At 45.9% G+C, this 24,583-nt stretch overlaps 1 protein-coding gene across 2 annotated transcripts in view; it reads right to left on the minus strand.

The window, feature by feature from the left end:
- Positions 1-24,583, minus strand: part of DEPTOR (DEP domain containing MTOR interacting protein) — a 93,887-nt gene that overhangs the window by 53,648 nt on the left and 15,656 nt on the right. For both annotated transcript variants that reach the window (XM_060243266.1, XM_060243268.1), the window contains exons 2-3: positions 10,412-10,590; positions 7,825-7,948 (exon numbers count right to left, since the gene is read on the minus strand). In XM_060243266.1, the coding sequence (XP_060099249.1) occupies positions 7,825-7,948; positions 10,412-10,590 (303 nt within the window). The remainder of the gene's footprint in view (positions 1-7,824; positions 7,949-10,411; positions 10,591-24,583) is intronic.

Genomic DNA, 24,583 nt, shown 5'->3' on the forward strand with positions numbered 1-24,583 from the left:
AGGATAGGGACCTCTCTGGTCCAATCTTTTTGAAACTTGGGGAGTGTTTTGAGGAGAGGCACCAGATGCTATGCTGCGAATTTGGTGCATCTACCTTAAAAAACAGTCCCTCCCAGAGCCCCAGATTTGGGGGTGGAGCCTGAGAGGGGGCAGGGTTTGGAGAGGGGAAGGACCTCAATGGGGTATAAGGCTATAGAGTCCACCTTCCAAAGTGACCATATTCTCCAGGTGACCTGATCTGTGCCCTCTGGAGATTAGCTGTAATCCTAGGTGATCTCCAGCCACCACTTGGTAACTGGCAAACCCTAATTTTAATAATAATAATAATACATTTTATTTATATCCCGCCCTCCCCGCCAAAGCAGGCTCAGAGCGGCTTACAACATATAAAATTACAATTTACAATATAAAACATCAATACAGTTCAATAATTCATAAATAAAACCAACACAATTAAAACCATCATTTGCAATTAAAATTAAAATTTTCGGTGCTACATCTCAGTGGGTGTGGCGGATGGATATAGTAGATTATATCTACTGCAGGTCTACATTAAGCCTTCATTTAGGCGAAGGTCTTTTCCAGCCTAACTTACCTCAGGGGGTTGTTGTGATGGAGGAGTGGAATACCTAGGGTAGCCAACCACCAGGAGCCTGGAGATCTCCCACTTTTACAACAGATCTTCAGACTACAGAGATCAGTCCTCCTGGAGGAAATGGCTGCTTTGGAGGGTGGACCCCACTGAGGCCTCTCCCTTCCCCAAGCCCCATCCTCTCCAGGTGTTATCCTCGAAATCTCCTAACCCACAGTTGGCAACCTTAGGACGACCATGTATGTCACCCAGGGTGGGATAAAAATACACGGGAAAGCCAGAGAGAGCATTTAAAATCTGAATGACCCTTTTGGACAATGAGCTGTTCACTGGGCCGAAGCAGATCAGAGCCACAGCAGCTATACCAGAGGAACTCATCCTACCCTGTAAGAGAATAATGAAGAAGATGATATTGGATTTATATCCCACCCTCCACACTGAATCTCAGAGAGGCTCACAATCTCCTTTATCTTCCTCCCCCACAACAGAGACCCTGCGAGGTAGGTAGGGCTGAGAGAGCTTTCATGGAAGCTGCCCTTTCAAGGACAACTCTGCAAGAGCTATGGCTGACCCAAGGCCATTCCAGCAGCTGCAAGTGGAGGATTGGGGAAATAAACCTGGTTACGGGAAGTTAGTGAACACAAGACCATAAAAGAAGCCATGCTGGACCTTCCAGTCCAACACTCTGTGTCACACGGTGACCAAAACCCAGGTGCCATCCGGAGATCCAACAGCAGGGCCAGAACTCCAGAAGTCCTCTTACTGTTGCCCTCCAAGCACCGACAATACAGAGCGTCACTGCCCCAGACATAGTATTCCATCTACACCAGACTTCTTTAACATAAGAGCCACATAAAATAAATGTCAGCTGTTTGAGAGCTGCAAGACATGAACATCAGCTGTTTGAGAGCTGGAGGGAGGGAGGAAGGGAGGAAGGAAGGAAGATGGGGAAAAGAGGAGAGAAGTGGAAAGAAAGCAACTTTAAATATATTCTCCAAGCCACTGGCTGGCTTGGCGAATTAATTTAAAGAGACAAATGCCTTCTCCAAGCCGGCCAATGGGGCAGTGGGGGCTTTGAGAGTCACACAATATGTGTGAAAGAGCCACATGTGACTTCTGAGTCCTGAGTCACAGTTTGGTCATCCCGATCTATACCTTGTGGGGCTAACGGCCACTGACAGGAAGAAAGCAGTATCCAGCACCCCCTTCCCCAAATTTTTCCTATATAAATCACTGATTACCATTCATTCCTCTGGAGAGAACATGGTTATGGCAAAAGAATGAATGGATGTCCCACCTTGAATTTAAAGCGATTCCATGGGGAGATGTGATTTATCTCTGCACAGAGCACCACCCTCTCCCCCCTCTACCTGCACAGCTTCTTATAAAAACAAACCCTTCCTATGCACACAAATACACATGCCCCAAAGTGGTTGGCTAGCCCTTTTAATAACTGGACTGGTTTGAACACTGGGCTTGTACACAGACAGGAAATCCCACAGCAGTTTTACTTAGATATTCTATTACTCAGGTAAGCTTGCGCCTATTTGGATAACTAAATAGAAAACCATCTGGAGCCCACCCACCCCAGTATGGAGGCGTTCCCCGCCTGTATGCATCCCTGGACAGAAAAGCTGCAAGATCTACATATTTTATTGGTTTTAGATATCACGGGGTCATTTTATAACGCAGTATCGACTGTAGCTTTCCCTTCCCTGCTAAGCTCAGACAGCCATTTAACATTTCAAATCCAGAACATGTTGTTCCTGCCAAAAAAAAATATTAAGAATGTATTAGCTGTCATCGCATTGCAGATGTGTCGCTCCAGAAGTCTATGTACGAGGACTGTGCATTAAACGGATAAGCAACCTAATACAGGAGCGAGTAATTGGATTTTCCCAATAGCAAGGTTTCCAAGTATTGCTGTTTTGGTCAGCTTTCTGGCCTAAGCTGAACCTCGGCTTCTCAGGTAGGGTTGCCAGGTCCGAGCAGAGTGTACTTGGCTATCTGGACCAATGGTTAGGGTCTGCTCCCACAAACATTCTGAACAACATGCATCTCTTTATTCTGAGCACAAAGCTCACAGTTGGTTGGTTTGCAGGACAATGTGTGTGTGTAAAAGACAAGTCACACCAACCCTGTAGGTGACTCGGCCCTGGACCATTCAGGCCAGCATGCAGGAGAATGCAGCTGCTTTCAAAAAGTGCACCCAGCCCTGCTCTTAATACAACTACTTTAGAACAGAGGTGGCCAAACTGCCGCTTGGGAGCCACATGTGGCTTTTGCACAAATATTATGTGGCTCTTGAAGCCCCCCCCCCCCCAATTTTGCCGGCCTGACACCCCATGGCACTCTAGGCAGACTCGCTGCCTGGCACCCCCCCCCCCCACAACACCCCCCGTGCCTTCCGCCTCCCCTACTTGGCCTAACTGTTAATCCGGCTCTGGCTTGGTGTCAGGGGGTGTGGCCTAATATGACAATGAGTTCCTTCTGGTTTTTTCCTACAAAAAGCCATGTGTGAAATAATGGTGATGTCAGGGGTGTGTGGCCTAATATACAAATGAGTTCCTGCTGAGCTTTTTCTAAAAAAAAAAAGTCACATATGTTTCCAGATAAGTAAATATATCAATAGCACAGGGTTCTGAATGAGTGGGAAGCGCGTTTGCCGTCTCTCCCTGACCTCCAGCACTGACCGGCAGCATTTTTCCCATCGTGTAAAAGGGGGCTGAACTCCAAGCTGGAACGTCTCTGACCGCAGCCATCAATTCCAAGTTGGAACATGCAGCCCTAAACACAGGCCTGGGATCCCTTGCTAGTTCTGAAAAACAATCTCCTATTGCATGACATCAACATGCTGAAAACACAGCTCACCCTCCAGTTTGCTGCCTCTCTGCCATTTCAAAGCCAAGGGTATTTGTTTTCCTGTCTGCAGCAAACGAAGCCATGACAAAGAAATAAAAGCGTTTGACAAGAAAAGGAGAATGTGATACTTAATTGGACCTAAACCACTATCATCACAGCGGGCTCTTTTTCCTTTGCTCTCTGACGGCTTCAGCCCAGCAACTAAAACCACCAGCCTGTTTGCTGGATAACCACGGAGCTCCTCAAAAGCTTGAAAGAACAGGACCAAGTTTCTTCCCATTTAACAAAGACCGATTCCCCACTAGCCTTAGGCCTCTCTCACGCTCCTCTTCTCTGCGGGGCTTCCTTCTGATTTTGTACTATTTGCCCCGGGGCTGCAACTCGCTTTGCCTTTTTTGAGCGGCAAACAGGTTTTTAGAGAATCTTGTTTGCTGTGCAAAAAAAGCAGAGTGAGTTGCAGCCCAGGGGCAGATAGTGTGAAATGCAATGAAAACCCCACAGAGAAGAGGAGCGTGAGAGCGGCATAAGGCTAGTGGGGAAATGGTCAAAGCTTCCTCAGCTGTCCAAGATTTCAGGTTTTCATGGCTGATAACATCATTAGGGTTTGTAGAATCTTTCGGGCTCAAGTGCCGTGTTCTACTGGAGAAAGTTTTCCTTCCAGACGTTTTGTTCTTGGCTGCGGAGAACATCCTCAGTGGCGTTGCAGCCGGAGCAGGCGCTCTGACCTTCTTGGCTGCTGTGCATTGAGTCCTCAGCTGGTTGTCTGGAAGGAATGTTAATTCACCACAGGTGACCAACTCAACAACTATCTATGTGCCTGCCACACTTCCATCTCTGATCCTGCATTGAGCAGGGGGTTAGACTAGAAGGCCTGTATGGCCCCTCTCAACTTTGTGATTCTATGATTTTGTCCAGAGCACAGTCACATCTTGTCTATTCCATCTCCTCATCTCTACTGATTCTTAGTTGCTATGGCTGATTGGGGCTTGCCTTCAGCTAATTGCCAGGGGCACATCATGGCTGTCAAAATCTTGTGCCAGGGGCTCTAAGTAAGAGGGAAAGTTTCAGCCTACACGTCCTTCCTGCAGATGTAGGATTGCCAGGTCTGATTCAGGAAATTTCTGGGAACTTTCGGGGTGGAGCCAGGATGTGACAAGCATGACTGAACTCCAAAGGGAGTTCTGGTCATCACATTTAAAGGGACTGCACACCTTTTAAATGCCTTCCATCCACTGGAAATAATGAAGGATAGGGGCACCTTCTTTGGGGGTTCATAGAATTGGATCCCCTGGTCCAATCCTTTTGAAACTTGGGGTGTTTTGAGGAGAGGCACCGGATGCAATACTGAAATTTGGTACCTCTGCCTCAAAAAACAGCCCCCCCAAGCCCCATATACCCATGGATCAATTCTCCATTATATCCTTTGGGAAATGGTCTCCAGAGGCTACGATGGAGTGCCCAACAGACATTTCCCCCTGCCTCGCTTTCTGATGGCCCTGAAGCGTGGGTAGACGTCCAAACTGGTGGATCCCCTGCTCCCAACTGGGGATTGACAATCCTAGGCATCTGGTTGGTAATACAGGAAACACGATAACAGGACCACACAGACCATCGGTCTGATCCATCACGGTTGCTCTGATGTACTTAAAAAATGAAAGACGAGCCGAGAGACCGCCTCCTCGTCTTTGGAACATCTCAGAGAAACTGCCAGCTGTTCTCAATGATAAAAAGCACCTTGATTATGATTTCTAAAACAGATGTGAGAAATTTCCTCCACCATCTACTCTAACATTCTTTTATTTTTTTCTACACTGCCATATATATGGCTAACCTCTGGAGTTATGTTTCTAACTCTGCAGAGAGACAGAGCAAGGCAGAGAGAGAGAGAGAGAGAGAGAGACACGCACTGCTCTGCCATGGAAGCTCATACTGTCTGACCTCGAGCCAGACACTCTTGAGGGCCAAAATGCCACAGCCACTGCAGGGACTGTCTGTTTAAAAATAAAGGAAACCCCCAACTGAGCTGGGAACTGCAATGTGAGGGGAGGTCCTAGCCTTCCCCTTTGTGCCTGTTCCCAACTTGAAATTTTGCTGGGACAAATTATTTCCCCCTTTTCAGCAGCTCCATGTGCAATATTCTGTGCATACCAGGAGCCAAAAGGAAAAATAATCCCCCAGCACCATTTCTGGTGAGGAAAAGGTGTGGAGGGGAAAGCAAGTGCCCACTTCTCCCCCAAGTTGTAATCAAGCTCTCCTTTATTTTAAAAAATAGTCCTTCCACTACTCTGTGACTACAGGGACTGGAGAGAGGGGGAACCCAGAGTCAACTCTTTAAAACATATCACCTCCTAATCCACCTCACAGAGTATTGTGAGGCCAAAACAGAGGAATAGAGAATGATATTTAAAGCTGCTTTAAGCTCCCACTAGGGAGGAAAATGGAGTATGAACATCTTGAGGGTAGATATATCCAGGGCTGGAATTCTAGCAGGAGCTCCTTTGCATATTAGGTCACACACCCCTGATGTAGCCAATTCTCCAAGAGCTTACAAAAAAAGAGCCTTGTAAGCTCTTGAAGGATTGGCTACATCAGGGGTGTGTGGCCTAATATGCAAAGGAGCTCCTGCTAGAATTCCACTCCTAGATATATCCAGCCCATCATTGTCCATGGCACAGGAACTTCTTTGTCACACTATCGTCTCTGGTCAAATAGTTTTTTGTGCACTAGAAAAACCTGTAAAACCTAGTGAAATGGGGGAACTGAGCACATACACCCCAAGAAACAGCATTTCTATTTTACTACGATCACCTTTTTTTAAATAAAAAGATTTGCCTGACTTCATGTTAAATTCCATTGAATCGTAATAGAAGCCTGATTGGTGTGGTGCCAGTTTGGTGAAGTGGTTAGGAGTGCAGACTCTAATCTGGGAGAACCGAATTTGATTTCCCATTCCTTCTCCACATGCACCTGCTGGAGTGATCTTGGGTTCTCTTCGAGCTGTTCTCTCAAGAGCAGTTCTGGAATGAGCTCTCAGCCCCACCTACCTCACAGGGCATCTGTTGTGGGGAGAGGAAGGGAAGGAGACTGTAAGCTGCTCTGAGATTCTGAGTGTAGGGTGGGGTATAAATCCAGTTGCTGGTTCTTCTTCTTCCTCCTCTAATACAAACAGCTAGATTTGAGTCCAGTGGCATCTTACAGATGAATAAGATTTTCGGGGATATAAACTTTTGAGAGGCAAAGCTCCTAAAGCTTATACCCAAAAAACCTTGTTGGTCTCTAAGGCTCTAAGGATTCAAATTGAGCTTTTCATACCAACACCACTACCTTCTGAAACTACTACAAACATAGAATCGTAGAGTTAGAAGGGACCTCCAGGGTCATCTAGTCCAACCCCCTGCACAATGCAGGAAATTCACAAACACCTCCCCCTAAATTCCCAGGATCTGCATTGCTGTCAGATGGCCATCTAGCCTCTGTTTAAAAACCTCCGAGGAAGGAGAGCCCACCACCTCCTGAGGAAGCCTGTTCCACTGATTCCGTACTTATGCTCAGGATTGCTACTTTTTTCCAAAGTCTTTTCTTAATCCTTCTTTCTGCACACACTTAAACCAATGTGGAGACAATGTCGGCTGCAGACCATCAAAACACAACGTCTCTCAACAGGTTACTTGCATCCTATGAAGCTGCATGTACATCTCCTGAACAGTGACATTGTCCCAGCCAGTGTTCCCTCTAAGCTGAGTGAATGTGAGCTAACTCACAGATTTTTAGCTTCCAGCTCACACATTTTTGTCTTAGCTCAGGATGACCCCAGAGCACACTAATTTATGCAGTAGCTCACAACTTTAATGCCAGTAGCTCACAAAACAGAATTTTTGCTCACAAGACTCTGCAGCTTAGAGGGAACATATCCTGCAAGACTCATTCAATAAAACATCCGCTCACCTTTTGTACTATCTGCTGTCCGTATATGTCAACTCACACATTCTATTTATTTCTGTGTGACTGACACTCCAGTGTTGCAAACAAGCCCTGTTGCTTGAACAAGGCAGGGGAAGGGTGCTTGCGTTTAGTGGTGGACGGACAATCTAGTTTAACATATCGAGGGCTTTTCATTTGACCCATATAATCAGAAAGAATATTCTATGTCTCCTTGCAAACATCTGTTTCAAATCTTATTTACATGCTCCAGCCTGATATTTTTCTCTCCCTCCGTATTTGTTCAAGTATAACATTTCCTGTAAGAATATACAGGCAAAGAAATAATGCAATTCAATTAGAATTTTTGACAGCAGCGACACAATTTTCCTGGGCATTTGTAGAAGCAAGCCAATAACGAGACCTCTCTCACCAAACTGGGTGCAACATACTTTTCATAGATCCTTTGCCCTCTCATGAACACCTTCACTTCGTTGTCAAGTGGAAACGTTCCATCGTCTTTCCTGAAGCGGTAGAAAAGTTTGAGATCCCTGAATTCCTTATGTTCATCACACACTAAAATGTAAAATACATTAGATCGTCAATTAAATGTAGCATTCGTGAAATCAAGATGGGTAGCCATGTTAGTTTGTCTGTAGCAGTAGAAAAGAGTAAGAATCCAACAGCACCTTAAAGAGTCACAAAATTTGTGGTAGGCAGGGCTTTTTTTGCAGCAGGAACGCCTTTGCATATTAGGCCACACACCCCTAATATAGCCAATCCTCCTGGAGCTTACAGTAGGCCCTGTAAGAACAGCCCTGTAAGCTCTTTGAGGATTGACTACATCAGGGGTGTGTGGCCTAATATGCAAAGGAGCTCCTGCTACAAAGAAAGCCCTAGTGGCAGGGTAGGAGCTTTCTTGAGTCACTGCTCGCTTCTTCAAATTCAGCCATAAGTCCATCTGACCTTGCAGAGTGGAGGGATTTCAGATGCCAAATGACAACAGCAGATGAATCACATGCTATTGTCATTTGCCTGCTAATGTCGCTCAGCATCTGGAAACACTCCACTCTCCAATTATAAGGTCAGGCGGACTCACATTCTAGCTATACCTGAAGAACTGAACAGTAACTCACAAAAGCTCATATCCTGTTACTAATTTTATTAGTTTTTAAGGCACTACCGGACTCTTGCTCTTTTCTACTGATACGAGAAATCAGAAATGCTAACATTTCTCACAGCAGATACCCAAACGCCCAGTAATAACAAACTATCTCAAACTTGGAAACAAGGGCAGAATAATACAAAAATCTTTGTGAAGTATGTCTACAAACAGTTATTTAGCCTTTATTTGTGTGTGGGGGGGTGGTACACCCAAATCAATAGGCTGCAAGAGAGAAAGAAAAGGAACAATACCTTCCTGTGTAAATGACTTCTTTAGCTGCTTACCTGAAGACGATTCTTCCTTAAGAATCCCTTTCTACAAGCCTGACAGATACGATGGGCTTTTTTTTTGTAGAAAAAGGCCAGCAGGAACTCATTTACATATTAAGCCATACACCCTTGACAACAAGCCAGTAGGAACTGCATTCCTGGGTGTTCCTGCTCAAAAAAAGCCCTGGTTCTATCATAGTGTAGTTAGTAGAAGTCAATTCATACATTACAGAACACACAGCTTGGGTCTAGAATCCCCACCCTCCGTAAGGGTGCATTTGCACTACACTAAATAACGAGTTTTGCAACTGGATTTTTACTGTGTAAGAATGGCAAAATCCAGTTGCAAAATGCATTATTTAGTCTGGTGTGAATGCACCCTGTCAGACGTAAGTTGTGGTTTCTCTTCCAGTTCTACACGTAGGTGTCAGGTACAAGTCCCTGACAATGACGTCTTCCACCGTGGTGGTGTAATGGGCTATACTGATTTCCTTAAGGATATTCACAATCTTGTAACAAGTATATTAACTGTTCATATATATATATATATCCATTCATAGATATATATTCATAACACTATGTATTAGGTCATTATGTTTATATCCATTTTTATTTTTGTAGGTAACCTAGAAATAATGGTTTGTATGGTACATTCCTTCTGGAGGGAAAGAGGACCAGATGCTGGGAGAGGGCCTTGCTTGATCTTGTTTCCATGGAAATGAAGACTGATACTAACGGGAGACATCTGAGCAATTGGAATGTGGCTTGACAGAGAGTGCCACCAAGGCCTGGGAATCTAATTCACAGACTTAACATGGGAGAGGGGGAAGTGGGAAAAGGTGCTAAGCCATTGACAGGTAATTATATTTGATTTGTAACTTTCGTTTTTCTTTAGTCTGGCAAGGCATAGCCTTGTGAATGCATGCTAATAGTGTCTGCTTCCTGATTTTTCAATAAAGGTTTCTTCTGCATACACGCAAGAGGTCTCGAGACCCAATTCAGATTGGAAATGCACCACCTATGGAGAAGCAGCTTCAGCATTCCCCCATGCCATCTTCCCAGCCTGAATAAGTCCAGAGGAGTGACCCAAATAGTGCCCCTTGAGGTCATTTCAGGCTGGGTACAAGGGTAAGGCTGAAGCCCCTTCGCTACATGCGCCATAATTGGGCTCCACGCATGTGGGAATTGAGGGGAACCCACAACATAAGCCTGACTGCTGTACAGGGTCCACCCTACATTGCGTCCAGGGCTTTTTTTGTAGCAGGAACTCCTTTGCATATTAGGCCACACACCCCTGATGTAGCCAATCCTCCAACAGCTTACATAGCTCTTAGTACAGGGCATACTGTAAGCTCCAGGAGGATTAGCTACATCAGGGGTGTGTGGCCTAATATGCAAAGGAGTTCCTGCTACTAAAAAAGCCCTGGTGTCCACCCAGACTCAGTCTGTGTACTCCATAACGTATGAAATGACAAGGCCTGGGCTGAAATGCCCACTTTACCATGAAGTCTGCTCAATGACCTTCAGCGGCTCCTTGAAGGAAAATCAGGGTTGAAACAAACTTAATACTACAGAGTTTAATAAAGGTCAACTGTTTTCACTCACCATGGTGGATAATGCTACGGTCCAGTAATTTCTGTACAAGTTTAATGGCAGTCTCTCTCTCCGTGGCCTCCTTATGATCAATCAGCCAGTCAATCAGTTCTTTGGCAACAAAGCAGTTTGGATACGTCTTGAGGTGATGCCTTCGATCTTTAATTACCTTTTCTTCATGCAGGCGTAACCTGTGGGTGAAACGACATTCACACTGTCGGTGATGTCTCACATTTTCTCCCTGAAATATTTGGGAAAAGTTTAGGTGACAGGGATGGAATTCTAGCAGGAACTCCTTTGCATATTAGGCCACACACCCTGGTGTAGCAAATCCTCCAAGAGCTTACAAAAAAGAGGATTGGCTACATCAGGGGTGGTATCCTAATATGCAACATTGCTCCTGCTAGAACTCCACCTCTGCTAGGTGACCATTTCTCCTTGGCAGACTGGCTTTCCATCTGCAGGGATATTAGCGGGGGAAATGTTCAACAATGCAATTGTCCTCCACACATATAACCAGTCCGAACATAGCAAGAACCCTGCAGGATCAGATCAGTGGCCCATGTAATCTCACACAGTGACCAACCAGTTTCTCTGGAGTCCAGCAATGGGGCATAGAGGCTGAGACTTTCCCCTAATGTTACCTCCTGGCACTGGGATTCAGAGGTTTACTGCCTCTGAATGTGGAGGTTCCATTTAGCCACCAGGGTTAGTAGCCACTGATAGGCCTATCCTCCATGAAGCTGTCTAATCCCCGTTTTAGAATGCCTGTGGCCATCACTACATCCACATTTTAGTCACTCATTGAGTAAAAAGGTATTTCCTTTTGTCTATCCTGAAGAGTATTATAAAGTAGTGGTATAGTCCTAATTTATCTAAACTAATCTAATAGTACTGGGTCAAAAGCCATACAGGGGTGGCCAACGATAGCTCTCCAGATGTTTTTTGCCTACATTGGCCTGCTGGCTGGGGCTGATGGGAGTTGCAGGCAAAAAACATCTGGAGAGCTACTGTTGGCCACTCCATTATATTTCTATTAGGGTTGCCAGCTTCCGGGTTCCAGCAGAGGTTCCATTGCTTTTGGAGCCAGTTGATTAGAGAGGGAAACCCCATCCCCAAAGAGGGACATCACCGTGGGATATCCCTGGCACGATGATGTCATCTCAGGGTGATGCCATTGGGCTGGGGATGCCACATAGGACATCCTGTCCACCCCAGAATGCCCCCCCCCAAGTTCCCCCATCACAATGGCATGTGGACCTGCCAACCCTAGTTTCCACTGGCAGTGTTTTAATACCCAACATTTTCAGAAAAATGCCCCACTAAAAGTGGCATGATAAGATGGGGAGAAATCTTTGCCTCTTGAAAGCTCATACCCTGGAACTCCTCTTTGTCTCTAACAGGGTTGGCCGAACTGTAGCTTGGGAGCTACATGCGGCTCTTTCACACATATTTTGTGGCTCTCAAAGCCCCTAACACCCCATCAGCCAGCTTGGAGAAGGCATTTGTCTCTTTAAATCGCTGCTCCAAGCCAAGCCAGCCATTTAAAGTTGCTTTCTTTCCACCTTTCCCTCCATTTTCCTTCCTTCCTTCCTCTCCCCCTCCCCTCAAACATCCGACATTTGTGTCTTGCAGCTCTCAAACATCTAACATTTATTCTCTGTGGCTCTTACATTAAGCAAGTTTGGTTACACCTGATCTCTAAGGAGCTCCTAGATTAGAATCTAGCTGTTCTACTGCCGACCAACACAGCTACCCTTCTGCGATTGTCTTGGGGGTGAGGGGAAGGCTTTTGTGCTGTTTTCTGGAATAAAATAAAACTGCCACCTCCATACTTTCTACCCCTGCTGGAGAAAAGTCTGCAGAACAGATAAGTCTCAAGAACACAAAGTCAATTCTAGGCCTGGCAGATGGAGGAACTGGTTGTTGGCTCAACAGAAAATAAGAACAGGAGGAGACACGGAGGCAGCTTCCCCTGCCATATGCGAAAACATATAAACATGCTCCAGTGTGTGTGTATTAAACAAGCATTGGAACATCGGGGGAAGCCAGGACAGGAGTCATTTTCCCATGGAAGTGTTAAACAAGCGTTGCATTAACAAGCTTCCCAGTACCGCATGATATGGGCAATCTCGATGCCAAAAGTTACAGGAACGACATCCAGAGTGAAGAACAAGAGTGTGGGTGCATAAACCAGTCTCTGTACAGAAAGTAAATATTGCAAGCTGAGGTTCACAGCAATGGAATGGAGTGCCTTAGATTGTTGCAGCAGATCTGCAACATTTTGATTGTGTCTCTGGTTTATTTTTCAAAAAGGTGACTGATAGAATCTTAAGATTCCCCCTTGCACATTTCTGTACTGGTTCTAGAAGCTATGTGGGGGGGGGGGGGCGGGATTCAGTAAGAGGAGATCCGCAGGGACTTACAGTTACCAGCTTCCAGGTGGGGCCTGCAGCTCTCCCGCTTATACAACTAGAATAATAGAATCACAGAGTTGGAAGGGACCTCCAGGGATCTAGTCCAACCCTCCCCCCTTCGTACAATGCAAGAAACTCACAAATATCTCCCCCTAAATTCACAGGATCTTCATTGCAGTCAGATAGGGTTGCCAAATCCAATTCAAGAAATATCTGGGGACTTTGGGGGTGGAGCCAGGAGACATTGGGGGCGGAGCCAGGAACAAGGGTGCGACAAGCATAATTGAACTCCAAGGGAGTTCTGGCCATCACATTTAAAGGGATAGCACACCTTTTTAAATACTTTCCTTCCATAGGAAATAATAGCACATAGGGGCACCTTCTTTTGGGGCTCATAGAATTGGATCCCCTGGTCCAATAGTTTTGAAAAGAAAGTTCCTGGGCCGCCATTATTCTCATTAAATCGATGTGGTACCTAGTCCTTGAACAACAGTTGCCCTTGGAGTGGCAATCTCACACTGGGAACATTTAAATTAGGGAACTCTTTGGGGGGGTACTTCGGGGAGAGGCACTAGATGCTATACTGAAAATTTGGTGCCTCTACTTCAAAAAACAGCTCCCCCAGAGCCTTCGAAACCTCCAGATCAATTCCCCATTATACCCTATGAGAATCGATCTCCACATAGGGAATAATGAAGTGCTCAGCAGACGTTTCCCTCCCACCGCCCCAACCCCTGTGTTTCTGGCGACTCTGAAGTGAGGGATTGGCCTCTCTACTCACGAGTTGCTGCCAACTTCTTCAAAGTAACACAGACACACGATCCCAAGAGGAAGCCTTTACAATCGGAGCCTGAAGCCTCTGGAGGAGGAAAAGCACATGGTCCTCTGGGGGCGGGGCTTCCCCCCGCTGGCCAGCTGACTGGGGGCAGGAAGGAGTCTGGGAAAGCGGAAGAACCCCTACTGGGACCTGGGGATTGGCAAGCCTACTGTCAGATGGCCATCTAGCCTCTGTTGAAAAACCTCCAAGGAAGGAAAGCCCACCACCTCCTGATGAAGCCTGTTCCACTGAGGAACCGCTCTAACGGTCAGGAAGTTTTTCCTGATGTTGAGCCGGAAACTCTTTTGATTTAATTTCAACCCACTGGTTCTGGTCCTAGCTTCTGGGGCCACAGAAAACAATTCCACACCATCCTCTATAGGACAGCCCTTCAAGCACTTGAAGATGGTGATCATATCACCTCTCAGCTGCCTCCTCTCCAGGCTAAACATGCCCAGCTCCTTCAACCTTTCTTCATAGGAGTTGGTCTCCAGACTCCTCACCATCTTCGTCGCCCTCCTCTGGACCCGTTCCAGCTTGTCTATAACTGATTTCCAGCTGTTAGAAATCAGTTCCCCTGGAGAAAATGGCTGCTTTGAAGGGTGGACTCTATGGCATTGTACCATGCTAAGGCCGCTCCCCAAACCCTGCCCTCTCTTGGATCCACTCCCAAAGTTTTCAGGTATTTCCCAACATAGACCTGGCAACCCTAATTTAAATGTTCCCAGTGTGAGACTGCCACCCTAAGGGCAACTGTTGTTCAAGGACTAGGTACCACATCGATTTAATGAGATTAATGGTGGCCCAGCAACTTACGCAATACAAACAAACAATCGTAGGGATTCTCAAGAGACATCTGCCCCTCTTCCAATTTGCTGATTGACCTCGGTGGTCTGTTGTTTATGCAAAGTGTTCCTTTTGTATATGGTGCCCTTTTGCCAAAGTTTTCCATAATCTCTGTATTTCTTGAAAGATGGGCTCCGTGCCCTTGGCAAGACTTATTTTGCCCCCAGAGAAGCATCACAATTGGCTGAACTAATTGGAATTCTAGCCTTCCCACATGGCTGTGAGAGCAAAGGGGAAAATATGAGGGGATAGTTGGGCTGAGATCTCTGTTGATTCCAATACAGAGGCCCTTTTCACACTTACCAGTGGAAACCGGAAGGGAGTCGGTATTGTGCCGCTTGCAGTAATCCGAGACAGGGATGGGAGTTTTCAGACACATGTTTTTTTTTCCGGTAGGGTTCCGTGATTGAAGCGAGCCATTTCACACTGTTCCACTCTTATCTCGCTTCCACCAGCGCCAGCCGTTTTTGCCTGCCAGCTCGCGATCTCCAGCTTTTTTTTTTTTTTTTTGGAACGTCGGGCTAAGATCGCTATAGCGCTATAGCGACGTATCACAACAGCAACACCATAGAGATGGCTAGGCTCTATTGACATAAGTTACCAGGTTTCAGCGGTGGCGATATCTGGCATCTTAATGGAGCCCAGGCATCCCTATGGTGATGCTATTGTGATACGTCGCTATAGCGCTATAGCAATCTTAGCCCAACGTTCAAAAAAAAAAAAAAAAGCCGGAGATCCCGCGCGCCGGCGGGCGAAAAAGGGCACGAAAACTGCTCCCGGGTTAGATACTGGACATTTCACACAGCACCCCATAGCGATTTCAACCCGGAAGGAGGGGTTGAAAAGTGGAAGAAGCTGCTCTTTGTTTGTAATGACTCAGGCATGCCTCACTACCGGGACAGCCGCGGGAGTGTGTGAAAAGGTGAGAGTATTCCGGTAGCAGCCAGTTACTGAATCGGGTCTGTCTGAAATGCCAGCAGAAACCCGTTACTGTTCAGTAACTGACCAGCTTCCATACCGGAATACATAGACTGTGTGAAAAAGCCCAGAGTATTTTTACATATACTGCTCTGTTGAAAGCACAGCATTACATCATCACCAGGAGACTGATCAGCCTCTTCAGAGAACAGAAGATCTGTATCTTCCCCTGCCAGCTCTGCCCAGATTTCCTCATTGCGCTAGTGGTGTTCTGTCAGCATGGAGATTATGGCTGCAGTACATACAGGGCTTTTTTTGTAGCAGGAACTCCTTTGCATATTAGGCCACACACCCCTGATGTAGCCAATCCTGCAGGAGTTTACAGGGCTCTTAGTTCAGGGCCTACTATAAGCTCCTGGAGGATTGGCTACACTAGGGGTGTGTGGCCTAACATGCAAAGGAGTTCTGCTTAAAAAAATGCCCTGGTAAACACCAACACCATTTCTGGTATCCAGTGTTTTTTAAAAGTGGGCAGGGCCAGGCAGGGCTTTTGCTCAGCAAGGCTTCTGATTGGCCACTGGAGATATTATTGGTTGTGCAGATCTTTAAGGTTGCTTTGGCAGCAGCTGCCACCACAGCAAAAGGACCTTCACTATGTGACTGAAGTTAAGCTGTGGCAGCCATTTTTGTGGCTGGCTCCACTTCCTGTGGCAGCTGTTTGTGGCTGTGCTCACCACACTGTATCAGGATTACAAAGATGAAAAAGGCACAGCATTTTTGTCATGGGAATCAGCACTGTAACAGCAGCACACCCACAGCCCCTGTATCTGCTGTATGAATTGTGAAGGTACCCAAAGCTCCACCAACTGCACCACTAATCTAGAAGGGGGAAGATGTACAACTGAGAATTCTTTTGTGCAGGAATGGTTGTGTGACTCAAAGGCACAGCATCAGCTTGACATGAGCCTTTTAGGCACCTCGGTGTTGCCGCTGTTTGCCAGTGAGTTGAATTCTCAGCTGATGCTTTGACTTTGTGAGACTGGTGACACAAAAGGGCAGTAGGAAACAAAATTCAAAACTGGGAATTTTCACACTGGAAAACTGAGTTTGGATCCAAAGGGGGGAAGGTCGTGGAAAAAGTGGATTCCTGGGGAGGCAAAAAGTTGCGCTGAAAGTTTTACAAAATTTGATTATCTAAGAACACTGATGCGAAGGTTTCCATTTGTGCAGAAATGGTCCCACAGAAAGTCCCAGGTTCAATCCCCGGGATCTCATGTTAAAAGGCTCAGGCAGTAGATGTGAAAGAACTTGACCTGGAGAGCTGCCGTCAGTCTGAGTAGACAATAATGAGTCTGATGGACCAATAGTCAGATTCAGTATAAGAAGATGATATTGGATTTATATCCTGCCCTTCACTCTGAACCTCAGAGCGGCTCACAATCTCCTTTACCTCCCCACACCCCACAACAGACACCCTGTGAGGTAGGTGGGGCTGAGCGAGCTCTCCCAGAAACTCCCTTTCAAGGACAACTCCTGCGAGAGCTATGGCTGACCCAAGGCTATTCCAGCAGCTGCAAGTGGAGGAGTGAGGAATCAAACACAGTTCTTCCAGATGAGGGTCCGTGCACTTAACCACTACACCAAACTGGCTCTCTTTAAGGCAGCTACCTGCATTCATGTGTTTTGACCTCCTTGGGAATTCTGGGCAAAGTGCAAACAGCAAGTCTGTAGGAACAAAGGACATTTCGCCATTCTTGTGAGGTTAAGTACCATGAACCTCACCAGCCTCTGAAGTCTGTCCCCTGCCAGAACATTTCAAAGCTGCTCTCTCTTTATCAGGGGATGTAAAAAGAGTTCTGTGCTTCGACTCATCTCCTAGTTCATGGTGTGTTGCTTTCTTTAAAAGGAAGCTGAACACTGCCCCCAACATCACAGTCTGTGGGTTTCTTTTCCTGACCTCATGCATACTTGTGGCCCAAACCATTCCATCAAAGCCAATTCTCTGCTCTGTACCAAAATTTTCTGAACAATTACCACCTGTAGTTTGGGCTTTGAATCTCTTATTCTCCAGCCATAGCTGGAAAACAACTCTCTGTTTTCCAGCCTTAACTTTTATTATTCCAAGCCCCAACTGGTGTACAAAAGCAAGCCAGGAAAGGAATGCCAATCTCATACAAGCCATTTAACGTAAGAATTACTCTGCTGGATCAGACCAAGTGGTCCATCTAGTTCAGCATCCTGTCTCACACAGTCGCCAGCCAGTTCCTCAGGAGGCTCAACAACAACTGCCTATGAATGTGGAGCTTCCTTTCAGTCAACACAGAGTAGCCAATGATAGACCTATGCTCCAGCAGCACTTACAATCCAGTCAATAGCTTATGTACCTAAAGGGCTATTTAGACCCAGAGGTGAGCTGAACACTGCTTAAAGCTAGAGTTGCCAATCTCCAGGTGGGGGCAGGGGATCCCCCAGTTTGGAGGCTTTCCCCCCGCTTCAGGGTAATCAGAAAGCGGGGGGAGGGGAGGGAAATGTCTGCTGGGAACTCTATTATTCCCTATGGAGACTTATTCTCATAGAAAATAATGGAGAATTGATCCACGGGTATCTGGGGGGGCTGTTTTTTGAGGTAGAGCCACCACATTTGCTGCATAGCATCCAGTGCCTCTCCCCAAAATACCCTCAAAGTTTCAAAAAGATTGGACCAGGGGGTTCAATTCTATGAGCCCCAAAAGAAGGTACCCCTATCCTTCATTATTTCCTATGGAAGGAAGGCATTTAAAAGGTGTGTAGTCCCTTTAAATGGGATGGCCAGAACTCCGTTTGGAGTTCAATGATGCTTGTCACACCCTTGCTCCTGGCTCTGCCCCCAAAGTCCCCCAGATATTTCTTGAATTGGACTTGGCAACCCTACTTAAAGCAGACCTGAGTCTAAGCAGGATATACAAGCACTACACAAATGTTATCATTAATTTTGTACATAAAAGGCAGAGATTTGTAATGTGGTCTTTTGGAATAAGTTTCAGTGCAGATGGCCTCAGGAAAGGAAGTATGATTTTGCCAGACATGGAAATAATTATTCAAGAGCACTTCTGAAAGTGCTTTTTTTAAAAAAAATTGAAGCTTCAGCATAAAATTCAGAAAATGCTTAGATATGATAAGAATGAGAGTTAACTCTAAAAACATTTTGATCATACGGAAGAAGTTCACTAGTAGGTTAATTCTTACTCCTGGCTACTTTGATCTAATTTAGCAAGGCAGTTCTCGCAGCTCTGTGCCTTTGGTAGTTTTTACTAGAGGTTTGGTAAGTGGAACAAAAATAAGTCCATTTTCTCGAAGCTAAAAGGCACACCTCCTAACATTTTAGGTTTACCAGTCTCCAGGGCTTTTTTTGGTAGAAAAAGCCCAGGAGGAACTCATTTGCATATTAGGCCACACCTACTGAAACCAAGCCACTTGGAACTGCGTTCCTGCTCAAAGAAAGCCCTGTCTGTAACATGCCAACTACTGGCCATGCAATACAATCTCCCACACTGTGTGGTACATGAGAGAGGCACAGGAAGAGTTTGCCAAGGCATATGATTTGTGAACTTCAGATGGTCTCTGCATGTGTCTCTCCCTTTCATCCAGATAAAGATGCAATCTCCAGTGTTAATCTGCAACACCAAATCTGTGTGGTTTTATGGGGAAGTGTTCTAGACCAGTGGTCCCCAACCTTTTTGGCCCCAGGGCTGGCCTGCCCACTGCGACCCCACGGCCGGCAGGGTGGAGGCACCCAATTTGGCCCCCCAGCCCCCCCTCACGGCACCTCCTCCTCCTGTTTTCCTCCTCTGCCCCCTCCCGCATAGCATCGCCTCTCCCCCCCCCCCGCACAACTTCACCGCCCCCCCATTTTCACCATTTTAAGACCGGGGAAGGGGCCATGAAGCGCCTCCCAGGCCGACCCCCCCCCCGCTGATCAGCTGATGGACAGGGGAAACCGTGGCAGCAGTGGCCAGCAACCCGCTGAAAGAGCAGCGCTGCCTGTCATGAGCCACTGCTGCTGCAGTTTTCCCAACCAATCAGCTGATCGACGGGGGGGGGGGGGAGGTCAGCCTGGGAGGCACTTCACAGTCCCTTCCCTGGCCTTAAAATGGTGGAAATGGGGGGGGGGGACAGGAGAGGAGGCACCGCAGTGGGGGCGAGGCTCCCGGGGCAGCAAGGCTGCGCTGCTCGTTTGGAAACAGGCCGTGGACTGGTACCAGTCCACGGCCTGGGGGTTGGGGAACCCCTGTTCTAGACTACAGGGGGCACTATAATTGTGGCCAGATTCCTTGTAGAATTTCAGCCAGTGGCAACAGCAAGGCTAATGTACCCAGCTAAAACAAAAGGAAGCTCTGGAGTATGGTAGTGTTTGTGGGCTACTCTTGTACACTTGTCAGGGCTTCTTTTTTGTAACAGGAACTCCTTTGCATATTAGACCACACACCCCTGATGTAGCCAATTTTCCTGACGCTTACAGTAGGCCCTGTACTAAGAGCCCTGTAAGCTCTTGGAGACTGGCTACATCAGGGGCGTGTGGCCTAATATGCAAAGGAGTTCCTGCAACAAAAAAAGTCCTGCAGTTGTTGCCAGTACTCCCACACATATCAGATGCAGCCATTATCATAGATCACTTAGCATTTAACATCTAAAATCTCAGTGATTAAAATCTCAGGGTGGTTAAGGAAGGGAAGGAAGACTGCAGGGTGGTATCTTCAGACTGCTGAACGCAATGTTACTCTGTTCTTGTGCAAATGGCATACAACTATCACACAACCCACCCAAGATACAAGAATATCAAAAGTAGGTCATTGAAAACATGTGACCTGGGAGGCCCAGGAGGAGGCATTTGGGAAAAGTGATGCTCCTGGTGTAGGACAGGCTGTTTCACACAGATTTGCCAATCCTCAGCAGCTAGTGGTCAGCATGTTCCAAAGTCATGTTCCTCTTTCTATTTACATCCCAGCCACATGAAAATGTATTGTCATTTGACTGTGGTAGGAAAGTAAATATACTAAAATGCAGAGGCTAACACTGGGAAGGAAAAAACAAACAAACAGATGAGGATCCTTCTGAGTCCATATGGTTCAAGAGGAAACTCGATACTCTAAAACACTAGCTGCAAACCACATCTCGTCTCCATCAAACCTACCTCCTATTTACAAGTGAGGCTCTTTGTATTCCACAGGGGGGTTTTCTGTAGAAAAAGCCCAGCAGGAACTCATTTGCGTATTAGGCCACATCCCCTGATGCCAAACCAGCCAGAACTGCATTCCTGCTCAAAAAAAAAAAGCCCTGTGTAACCATACAACAACATGAGCAGAAAGTAATGGTATTGGACATATATGCAAAACCTGTAAGTCTCTTTAATGGTTGACTTGAAAGTTGGGAGTACACCAACTGGGTGTAAAATCAAAAGATGAGAGTGTGATGATGAGCAGGTTTTGCACTGTTCAGAGGATGGGCTGTAGTTCCTTCCCTCCACAACTCTCTCATTCCTTGTTGCTTGCCTACCTGGCTTTGTCTTCCATTAACTTTTCTGGCAGCAGTTGTGCCAACCTTTCTGCCCACCATAATACCATTCAGTTACCCTCTCTCACCACCTACCTGCTTTCCTTTTCCCCCATTCTATAGTCACTGGTGGCTACTATCACAGCAGCAACAGCTATCCCAGCAATGGCTGCTACCACATCACCCAGGGCTCTCCTTCTCTTATATGTGAAGACAATGCTCTTCCATCCTGAGGCAATTTGAACTCCCCCACCAAATTTTAAAGAAAACTTTTAAATCTGGGGGATCCCCTCGTGTCTGTAGAAAATGTCTATAGACTTGAGATGTAGCTCTGCCTGTAACAATGATCTTCTATGTAGAATGGTACTGATTTCGGAATATTATAAGGTTTATGACTGTCAAATATTATTTGCTCTCCTCTGAAGAATAATTCTACATCTGATCTCTGTAAGATATCATACTTTACTAGTTACATATAATGCTTCAATGTTTATTTACTGTTATAGCTTGCCTACTTCTATGTATGATGTTTATGTGTTCAATAAAAAGCTTTTTTTAAACTTAAAAAATGTAAAAATGCCTACTGTCTGTGCCTGGACCCCTGCTGCTGATTTTTCCTTTTTGATCTGCACTTAGATTATTAAGATTTAACAAGCAGAGGGATGTGAGAAATTCAAAGGAGGAGAATGGAGGGGAGACACCTCTTCCTTGCCACCACTCACGGGTGGAATTCTAGTAGGAGCTCCTTTGCATATTAGGCCACACACCCCCTGATATAGCCAATCCTCCAAGAGCTTACAAGGCTCTTTTTTGAAAGCTCTTGGAGGATTGGCTACATCAGGGGTGTGTGGCCTAATATGCAAAGGAGACCCTGCTAGAATTCTACCACTATTTGCCCACCTTCTCTCTCTGGTGCAGACTGACAGCAATACCTCTTCCTCCAAGTCAGTGCCACTGACTTGTCTTCTTTCCTTTTCAACTTCTCCTCCCAGGCTAGGTGGAAGGAACAACACCACCACCATTTCATACCCACCCATTTGTCCACCTCCTCCCCCTGGTAAAGAGGGGGAGAGTCAATTTTACACTCCACCCTTCGCTTGGAATCTCAGAACGGCTTACCATCTCTTTCCCTTCCTCTTCCCACAACAGGCACCCTGTGAGGGACGTGGGGCTGAGAGAGTTCTGAAAGAAATGCTCTTGAGAGAACAGCTCTGAGGGAACTGTGACTAAACCAAGGTCACACAGCTGGCTGTATGCAGAGGAGTGGGGAATCAAACCTGGTTTTCCAGATTAGGTCCACTGCTCTTAATCACTACACCAAACTGGTTCCAAATTGAAACCAAAATGGGGCAAACCAAAGTTGGCTGAGGAAAGGAGGATGTAGAGACACTGCTCCTGACTGTCAGCCGCAAAAGAAGCCGGACTAGGCAATGAAGAAGCAGCTTCCACTTCCTTCTCCCTTGCCTTCACCTCTTATAGCCAGTAGACTGGCTTTTCTTACTTGCTCGATTACTCAACCTGCCCAGCTTGTTTGTCACTGGTAGCTGCCTTTACCACTGCCCATCCCAGAGTGGTGGATAAGCATCATGTGATCTTTTCCTCCTGCTTTGGAGTTCTTGTACAATACACCCTCTTCATTTTTTTTATAAAGTTCAGGATTTCTCCCATGATTTGCAAGGGGGAAAGCCTCTCTTGTCTGTGAATGGGCTTATTCTGTGGTTTTGTTAATTCACATATTTGGACCCTGTTTGGAATTAGATATATTGCTGATAAAAACAGTAAACTGACATTACATTCACATTTTTCTTTTTTGGAGGAGCCAAAGCCTTTACTCAAAGGGTTATAATTAACACAGAAGCAGGAGAACCACACCACTCATTTACTATGTTTAAGAATTACCGCTCAGTTACCTCAGTGTTGTGGGGAGATGGTCTGGACAGCCATCTTGGTTTAGGAAACAAGAGAAAATGGAAACAAAGCCTGGGAAAGGAAGGGAGAGGGAATAACTAAACCTAGGAATGCCAACGCAAAACAGGACATGGACCACAGGAATATGAAGAGAAAGGGATGAAATTAAGAAGGAAAGCAGTAAAGTTCCCATCCATTCACTGCTTCTGAGATTTTTGAAAGAGCTGCCTGATTCTACCCATTCCTATTACATAATACTGCACTTCTAGGAACAGTTTCCCGGGAGAAAACCCTAATGAATAGACTTCAATAGCATTCTAAGCAAACCTGCTTAGGACTGTACTGTAAGACTACAAATACATAGAAATATTGTTTTTAAGGTGGAGTATAAATCTAGTTACAATGGACACACATTGACAAGGATGAAAGCATGTAACCTGCTGACTGCAAATGCTGTATGGAATGCAGTTTGCCAACATAGTATAGGCTTGAGATCTGGCTTTCCATTTGCCTTGCACAATTCCTCCACTTCTTCCTCAGAGTGAAGCTCTGGTATAGTGATAAAGCCAGTTTAGTGTTGTGGTGCAGAGCAGTAATCTGGAGAACCAGGGCTGATTCCTCACTCCTACACATGCAGCTGCTGGGTGATCTTGGATCCATCCCAATTCTCTCAGAGCTGTTCTCTCAAGAGAAGTTCCCTCAGAGCTCTCTCAACCCCACCTACAGGGCTTTTTTTTTTAACAGGAATGCAGTTCTGGCTGGCTTGGTGTCTGGGGGTGTTGCCTAACATGCAAATGAATTCCTGCTTAGCTTTCTCTACAAAAAAGCCCTGTGCAAAACAATGATGTCAGGGGGTGGGGCCTAATTGTCAGAACTTGTATCTTTACTGCTGGTTCCCTATATTGTGACCAATGCTGTAATGTATTTTTACTATGGCTTAGAGCTGCTTTGTTACTGAACCAAACTGACTCCATGTTGTAACCCTTGCTTGACCCAAAGTGCTTGAATAGTAATTAACCTTGCCCCACTGGTATCCAAAATATTTGGGGCTGTAGAATGAGTTATGTTATGTCTCTGCACATTCTCACACTGGGACCCTTTGAAGCCGAGCAGCATGGCCTTCGGAGTAGGGAGGCATCCTCTCTACTGATAGTGATGGTGAGAAGACAGATGTGCCTGTAACGGTGTGAATTGTGGCTTTGTGAGATGTTTGCTTTACGTGTATAAAATTGTGCTGGTGCTGGCTCTCGCCATCACTGTTATCTTGCCTCTTCCAGTGCTTAGTTCTCTTCAATAAAATCCTAACTTTGTAACCAAGTATGGGATCCGTTTGAAGTTCTTAAGTTCTGACACTAATATGCAAATGAGTTCCTGCTGGGCTTTTTCTACAAAAAAAGTTCAGCTCACCTATTTCACAGAGTACCTGTTGGGGAAGAGGAAGGGAAGGACTTTGTAATTTGCTCTGAGACTCCAAGTGAAGGGCAGTGTATAAATCGGACTCTTCTTCTTATGAATGTTCATATTCTGACCTGATAGCAAAATTATATGCAGGGAACAGCCCCGTTCTTAATTGCAAACCTTTGCTGGTTAATGATTTAACCTCACTGAAGAACTTTTGTCAATTATTCTCAAAATTCTTGGCTCGTATTGGGAAGGCCAAGGGCACATGACTAGGCCTTGACAACCAAACACTTTAAATGTAGCAATAAATATTTTATTTATTAGGCCTTAAAGACTTCCAGTATCTTA

Source organism: Heteronotia binoei, chromosome 7 (genome assembly GCF_032191835.1).
Source record: "Heteronotia binoei isolate CCM8104 ecotype False Entrance Well chromosome 7, APGP_CSIRO_Hbin_v1, whole genome shotgun sequence".
In the NCBI taxonomy this organism is placed as follows: Eukaryota; Metazoa; Chordata; class Lepidosauria; order Squamata; family Gekkonidae; genus Heteronotia; species Heteronotia binoei.